The sequence below is a fragment of the Rutilus rutilus genome (assembly GCF_951802725.1).
Source record: "Rutilus rutilus genome assembly, chromosome: 23".
NCBI classification, from domain to species: domain Eukaryota; kingdom Metazoa; phylum Chordata; class Actinopteri; order Cypriniformes; family Leuciscidae; genus Rutilus; species Rutilus rutilus.
In genome coordinates, this window is record NC_140233.1 from 16285948 (window position 1) to 16294551 (window position 8604).

Below are 8604 nucleotides of genomic sequence, written 5' to 3' on the forward strand. Positions count from 1 at the left end.
AACTGATGTGATGTGGTCAGAGTGAAGTGACAATGACACATACAAAGTTTGGTGTCAATATTTCAAGGGATTGCAGAGATAAAGCCTGAATAGTGCTTTTGGCATCATGCCTCAAATTTGCTGCTGCGCTATACGAAAACGGTTTCGTCTATCGACACGAAATCCATAACTTTTAGTCGGCACAGTCTGGAGATGGTACGATTCGATTTTGGTGAAAATCGGACAAACGGTCTAGGAGGAGTTCGAAAAAGTAGGTTTTGAATGAAAATCAAGATGGCGGACAGGAAGTCTGGCCAAATAAGGAAAACTTGGTATCTATGTTCTCGGCTTGACCCAGGGAATCTATGAAGACCAGTGGCATTTCAATAGCCAGATTTATTCAAAAGTTATTAGCCTTTTTGGAAATTTTGTTATAACTTTTGACTACTAGGTGGCACTGTCTCGAAATATTTTGGGTACCTTCAGGGGATGGTGCTGATGGCACATTTTGAGTTTTGTAATATTACACCAATGCATTTGTTTAGTATAGCATTTTATTTCACAAAACTGTATTGAAGTCAATGAGAATTTCATGTTTTGTTCTATTATAGCGCCACCAAGAAGCTGAGTCCCACCATTTTTTTTACATGTCCTCAGAGTGAGCTCATACATATGTGTGTCGATTTTGGTGAAAATATCTCAATTCGCTTCGGAGTTATAGACATTTATATGAAAAAACACGTAAAAAATGACTGACACATGACTTTGATTGGAATTTACTACCCCTAAACATCAATATTTTTGCATTTGGGCATTGGCATATAGCTATCGACCTATGTTTCCAAACTTCTGACGGTGGTTTCGTCTCGATCGGACTAGCGGTTTCGAAGATATAGCCAAATGTTTTTTAAGCGCTAAATCACAACGCTACACAAACCGTAAGGCGAAACCTAGCATGTTTGGTATCGTGGGACTCGGCAACGATTCAGGACTCTAATGAGATGAGTCTCGTGAAAATAAGTCGACCACACCCAAAGTTATAAGCATTTGGAAGCATTTGGGAAAAAAAATTCACCACTAGGTGGCACTGTTTCGAAACTTCTCAGGCTCCTTCAGGGCATCGTGCTGATGATCCATTCCGAGTTTTGTAACGATACGTTCACTCGTTCATAAAATACAGCATTTTAGCACATAATTCAAAATGGCCGACAGCCAAAATGGCTGATCGGGGAAAATTGGATATCAGTCGACTCAGCATGACGCCCTGAATCTAACGAGACCACTTTTATGATTTTTGGACAAACCATTCAGAAGTTATAAGCAAAAATAGCAATTTTTCATATCTCCGGACCAGTAGGTGGCACTGCGCCGAAACGCAGCATGTTGCCTCAGGTCATGCTTGTGATGAGATGTACCAAGTTTGGTCTGAATATGATAAAGTGTTGAGGAGATACTGGCTTGTGTCTGTTTTTGCAAGCGCTACGTAAAATTTGTTTGCGCGGTATTCGAGAACGGTTTGATGAATCAACACGAATTCCATAACTTTTTTTCGGCATGGTCTGAAGATGATCTGATTCAATTTTCGTGGAAATTGGACCAACGGCCTAGGAGGAGTTCGAAAAAGTAGGTTTTTCGGAAAATTCAAAATGGCGGAAATGTTTTTATGACAAAAAATGACGTCATAGGGTGCAATCGAATCGCCATGAGCTCACGAATCAGAGGAAAAAAGAATTTTGTTTCTAGCCCTTGTGGTTCAAAAGTTATTAGCAGAAACATGAGTGAAAATTTGGACAGTTGGTGGCGCTAGAGGGAATGACTTAGACACACCAAAATTGGTGTATTTAATGTTGGGACTGTCCTCTATCAGAATGTCAAACCATTACAACTTTCCCGCAATCGGTTCTATGGGCTGCCATAGACTCCCAGTCGGAACAATGAATAATAATAATAATAATAATAATAATAATAATAATAAGAACGCGAACGAAAACAATAGGTGCCTCCGCACCTTCGGTGCTTGGCCCCTAATAATAAGAACGGGAACGAAAACAATAGGTGCCTCCGCACCTTCGGTGCTTGGCCCCTAATAATAATAAGAACGGGAACGAAAACAATAGGTGCCTCCGCACCTTCGGTGCTTGGCCCCTAATAATAATAATAAGAACGGGAACGAAAACAATAGGTGCCTCCGCACCTTCGGTGCTTGGCCCCTAATAAGAACGCGAACGAAAACAATAGGTGCCTCCGCACCTTCGGTGCTTGGCCCCTAATAAGAAACGGAACAGATACAATAGGTGCCTCCGCACCTTCGGTGCTTGGCCCCTAATAATAAGAAACGGAACAGATACAATAGGTGCCTCCGCACCTTCGGTGCTTGGCCCCTAATAATAATAAGAAACGGAACAGATACAATAGGTGCCTCCGCACCTTCGGTGCTTGGCCCCTAATAATAAGAACCGGAACAAACACAATAGGTGCCTCCGCACCTTCGGTGCTTGGCCCCTAATAAGAACCGGAACAAACACAATAGGTGCCTCCGCACCTTCGGTGCTTGGCCCCTAATAATAAGAACGGGAACAGATACAATAGGTGCCTCCGCACCTTCGGTGCTTGGCCCCTAATAATAATAATAATAATAATAATAATAAGAACGCGAACAAAAACAATAGGTGCCTCCGCACCTTCGGTGCTTGGCCCCTAAATATAGCTGCAAGCAGCAATTATCGGGGCCAAGCGCAAGCAGATGACAGGATATGCCAACATGGCTGAAGGTGTCAGACCAACTGCAACAATGAGCAATTAAAGACATTTAGAGAGGATTTTAGGCGAAATGGCTGAAAAATCATATAAAAAGTAATTCAGAATATGATTTAATGGATTATCACTTTCGACCAATAGGTGGAGCAGTTACAAAACTGATGTGATGTGGTCAGAGTGAAGTGACAATGACACATACAAAGTTTGGTGTCAATATTTCAAGGGATTGCAGAGATAAAGCCTGAATAGTGCTTTTGGCATCATGCCTCAACTTTGCTGCTGCGCTATACGAAAACGGTTTCGTCTATCGACACGAAATCCATAACTTTTAGTCGGCACAGTCTGGAGATGATACGATTCGATTTTGGTGAAAATCGGACAAACAGTCTAGGAGGAGTTCGAAAAAGTAGGTTTTGAATGAAAATCAAGATGGCGGACAGGAAGTTTGGCCAAATAAGGAAAACTTGGTATCTATGTTCTCAGCTTGACCCAGGGAATCTATTAAGACCAGTGGTATTTCAATAGCCAGATTTATTCAAAAGTTATTAGCCTTTTTGGAAATTTTGTTATAACTTTTGACCACTAGGTGGCGCTGTCTCGAAATATTTTGGGTACCTTTAGGGGATGGAGCTGATGGCACATTCTGAGTTTCGTAATATTACACCAATGCATTTGTTTAGTATAGCATTTTATTTCACAAAACTGTATTGAAGTCAATGGGAATTTCATGTTTTGTTCTGTTATAGCGCCACCAAGAGGCTCAGTCACCCCATTTTTTTAATGTGTCCTCAGAGTGAGCCCATGCATATTTGTGTCAATTTTGGTGAAAATATCTCAATTCGCTTCGGAGTTATAGACATTTATATGAAAAAACACGTAAAAAATGACTGACACATGACTTTGTTTGGAATTTACTACCCCTAAACATCAATATTTTCGCATTTGGGCATTGGCGTATAGCTATCGACCTATGTTTCCAAACTTCTGAAGGTGGTTTCGTCTCGATCGGACAAGCGGTTTCAAAGATATAGCCAAATGTTTTTTAAGCGCTAAATCACAACGCTACACAAACCATAAGGCGAAACCTAGCATGTTTGGTATCTTGGGACTCGGCAATGATTCAGGAGTCTAATGAGATGAGTTTCGTGAAAATAAGTCGATCACAACCAAAGTTATAAGCATTTGGAAAAAAAATGTCACCACTAGGTGGCGCTGTTTCGAAACTTCTCACGCTTCTTCAGGACATCGTGCTGATGACCCATACCAAGTTTCGTAACAATTCGTTCATGCGTTCTTAAAATACAGCATTTTAGCACATAATTCAAAATGGCCGACAGTCAAAATGGCCGAAATGGTAAAATTGGATATCAGTCGACTCGGCATGTTGCCCTGAATCTAACAAGACCAATTTTATGATTTTTGGACAAACTGTTCAGAAGTTATAAGCAAAAATAGCCATTTTTCATATCTCTGGACCAGTAGGTGGCGCTGCGCCGAAACACAGCATGTAGCCTCAGTTCATGCTTGTGATGACATGTACCAATTTTGGTCTGAATCCGATAAAGCGTTGCGGAGATACAGCCCTACGACTGTTTTCGCAAGAGCTACGTAAAATTTGTTCGAGCGTTATTCGAAAACGGTTTGACGAATCAATTTGAATTCCATAACTTTTTGTCAGCACTACCTGAAGATGATCTGGTTCAATTTTCGTGCAAATCGGACAAACCGTCTAGGACGAGTTCGAAAAAGTAGCTTTTTCAGCACATTCAAAATGGCGGCCATATTTATATGCCGGAAAATGACGTCATACGGTGCAATCGAATCGGCATGAGCTCAGGAATCAGAGGAAAAAATAATTTCGCTGATTGGCCTTACGGTTCAAAAGTTATTAGCAAAATAAAAGTGAAATTTTGGACAGGTGGTGGCGCTAGAGGGAATGACTTAGACACACCAAAATTGGTGTATTTAATGATGGGACTGTCCTCTATCAGAATGTCAAACCATTACAACTTTCCCGCAATCGGTTCTATGGGCTGCCATAGACGCCCAGTCGGAAGAAGGAAGAATAATAATAAGAACGGGAACAGATACAATAGGTGCCTACGCACCTTCGGTGCTTGGCCCCTAATAATAATAAGAACGGGAACAAAAACAATAGGTGCCTCCGCACCTTCGGTGCTTGGCCCCTAATAATAATAATAATAATAAGAACGGGAACGAAAACAATAGGTGCCTCCGCACCTTCGGTGCTTGGCCCCTAATAATAAGAACGGGAACAAAAACAATAGGTGCCTCCGCACCTTCGGTGCTTGGCCCCTAAATAGCTGCGAGCAGCAATAATCAGGGTTCAAGAGATGTCCGTAAAAGTTTCCATGCTTCTTTAGAATCATGTGACGCATGTGCTCACCCAATTTCGTGAAGTTCTACGCAAATCAGGCAGGAAGAGGGTCATTTTCAGCCATTTCAGACACTTGAGCCTACGCCTAATGGTTTTCAAGTTATGAGCGATTCGTACTTTCCACCGCTGTAGCGCCCCCGTCAGGCCGATCGGGGCGAGCCTTGGTGACGTTGTAGGCGGTGAGAGTACTACCAGCCCTCAAAGTTTCAAGTCTCTACGACTTACGGTTTGGTCTGCCCGATCACTTTTAGGGGAGAATGCTGATCCTAGGAAATTTTTACAATTACAATAGGCTTTCAGCGCTACGCACTTTAACTCCTAATAAGAAGAAACATTTAGTAAATAATTATTGGAGATTATTTAGTTTGTATCCAGCGGACAGTGAATCTTATGGTAGGGGCCAAACTTTTGAAAATAGGTTTCAAAGTGCAAGTTTTTGAAGACGATACCGTCATCGTCTCTGTGTAAACGGAAAAACACGAATTTGTGAAAATGGTGACGTCATTCGCGTGCGTATTTCGTGCATGCAGTATTTTTTACAAAGTGACATCGCCACCTACTGCCCTGACATGAATAATGGTGTTTTTAGTCGTTTTCGCGGATCCGCGTGAACTGGGATCATTTTGACGACTTTGTCGGCTGTACGCGAAGAACGTTTTCTTTTGTAGTACATCAATGTCATGTAAACATACCGTCAGATGTATATTTGAAAGAATTCTCTTATGCTCACCAAGGCTGCATTTATTTGATAAAAAAAATTGTATAGTGTAATATTGCTTGAATATTGTGGAAACTTGGGCACTTTTTTTTCAGGATTATTTATTTGTACGTTATAAAACAGACATAATTTTTTGGAAATAGAATTATTTAGACAGTCTTTACTGTCACCTGTGATCAACTGAATGCTTTCTTGCTATATGAAAGTATACATTTCTTTCCAAAAAAGAAGAAAAATCTTACTGACCCCAACATTTTTAAATGTATACATAAATAAAGATATAACAAGTATTGTTCCAAAGGCATATTACAGAGAATATTACATATTAGAAGTGAATAATACAACAACAGTGCAAAGTATTCATGTTTTTACAGTGCAAGTAAAGAGAGATGAAAGACATTTCATCACATATTTTTCCAGTAACTGTTAAAACTAAATGTCAAATGCAGATTTTTTTTAATTACTTTTAAAATACCATTACATTTTGATTACTATTGGTACTTTTTATTATTTTAATTTATAGGAATATTTTTTACAAGACCCCCTTGTGGCTCACTGGGAGTCCCTGGAAAACCGTTGCTTTAATATAATTTTTTTAATCAATACTTTGCAGTATTGAATAAATTACTATTATGCATTTAACTTTCAAATTATATTTCAAGGTAATAAGTCGGGAGCACGTCTATAATGCCTGAAAGTGCTGCGTGGGTTGGCGGCTCGCTAGGATTAAGAACTGAACATGCTTTATTTATTATCGATTAGTTTAATAATGTCCCGGTCTTGATTTCCGCTTGTGTATCTGCAGAAATGGTGGTGCGACTGCGGGAACGTTCTGCGCGCTGTTCACGCTCCTGCAGCAGCTTGAGGCCGAGAGCGTGGTGGACGTCTATATGGTGGCCAAGATGATCAACCTCATGAGGCCTGGAGTCTTCACTGACATTGTGAGGCTTCATCTGGCTGCTTTCTTTCAATAGAACTCGGATAACAAGCATTTCTTTTATTGGGTTATAGAACTTCAATGCTTACCAAACACAACGATTTTGGCTATATAGACATGAATTCTGATATATGTTGAGGATTTAAAAAAAAAAATCTAATTTAATATAGATAATTTTGAATTATACATTATATATGAAAGTATATGTAATAGCCTATTTATATATATATATTCATTAAATGTATTAAATATAAATAGGTATTTATTTGATAGGTCTATATTATGTTCTTGGGCAACTACTTTCATAGTATGCATGAGCTCTTTTATTTATTTTGGTAAATGTAGTGTTTTCCATGTGTCTGCAGACTATTGGCATTTAGACATTTTAAAGGAAATGTAGCAACTTATTTTTCTCTGCATATCTGGAGTTGGCAGCAGTTACTACAAGGAAAAAGTCAGTCATTAATAATCCTGCCCTGAGGTGGAATTAACTCAAATCCACAAGGGAAAATGGAATATTTTGAGTGGTATGTTATGGTCAAACTACCAACATGTTCTTATGTGTTTTTCTCCCCCGGTTTTTTTTTTTTTTTTTTTTGGACGGATAGGATCAGTATCAGTTCCTCTACAAAGCCATCCTAAGTTTGATCAGCACCCAAGAAGACGAGCGAGCGCTTCAGTCCTCTGACAACAACGGCACGGTCCCAGGAGGCGTCTCGAGCGCGGCCGAGAGTCTGGAATCCTTGGTGTAACCATAGTGATGAGCCGGCGCAGGAAAAAGACTCGTTTTTTTTCTATCAAAGAATGCTCTTGTTTTCCCCCAGTCCATCTCTGAACTGATAGCGCTCTGCTGGATGCAGCGCTGTCATTAAATGTGTGCCTTTGTACACTCCGTGTTTTTATTAATTGTTTCTCTCTTAAACCGCCACTTTGTTCTAATGTCTTATGTACTAATGTCTTTTCATAGAGTCTCGTCGTATTTATTTGCTTAAAAGCTTGTTTAAAGGGAAAACAACTTGTTTTTATTTTAATAAGACTGTTTTTTTATTAGTGTATCTTTTGTAGTAGAATTTCAGCCACTGTTTTTCATACAAATATACAAAGAAAGTGGCAAAATCAGTCATGGATAAGGGCAGGAAATAATATTCTAATGTGTAAATAATATTACAGCAACAACGTCGATGGACCAAATTTCTATTTATGTCTAGAATTTTATATTTGAGGCAATAGTGCTTTACAAGGCAAGGCTGCGTTTTAATAATTTAGTCACATTTGAAATGGTGTTTTAATATTTCTGATTTGCCTCACTGTTTTGTTACTGACGTAAGATGAAGCATTACACACTGACACTGTTTAGCTGTACGAGAGCTTTTGTCTGTTTGTAGGATTAAAAGAAACAAGAAAGCACACAACTAGACTGGGCTGTTCATGCCGGATAGAACTTCATAATTCCTGTTTTTTGACAGTATCTTGAAAGGAATATTTCATGTTTAATAATGTTGATTTACTTAGTCCTTTCTTAAAAAACTAAACAAAACTGGGTTACAGTGAGGCATTTACAATGAAAGTTAATGGAGCCAATTTTAAACATTAAAATACTTTAAATAGTTTCAATAGTATAGCCATAACAATATGAGTGTTAACATGATTTTAGTTAACATAAAATAAAATAAATCACTTTCTAATCTTTTCTTTGTAAAGTTCTATCCAATATAAAACCCTAAAATGACTAAAGTTGACAAAAAAAAAAACTAACTTTACAGAACAAATGTGTAAATGTAATTTATTCCTGTAATGGCAAAAAAGAAAAGCATT

At 38.9% G+C, this 8604-nt stretch overlaps 1 protein-coding gene across 4 annotated transcripts in view; it reads left to right on the forward strand.

Moving 5' to 3' along the window:
- The window catches only part of ptprz1a (protein tyrosine phosphatase receptor type Z1a), a 94482-nt gene extending 86304 nt beyond the window's left edge, over positions 1–8178 (forward strand). For all 4 annotated transcript variants that reach the window (XM_084397001.1, XM_084397002.1, XM_084397003.1 and 1 more), the window contains 2 exons: positions 6658–6793; positions 7398–8178. In XM_084397001.1, the coding sequence (XP_084253127.1) occupies positions 6658–6793; positions 7398–7541 (280 nt within the window). In that variant the 3' untranslated portion in view covers positions 7542–8178. The remainder of the gene's footprint in view (positions 1–6657; positions 6794–7397) is intronic.
- Positions 8179–8604: the final 426 nt, after the last annotated feature.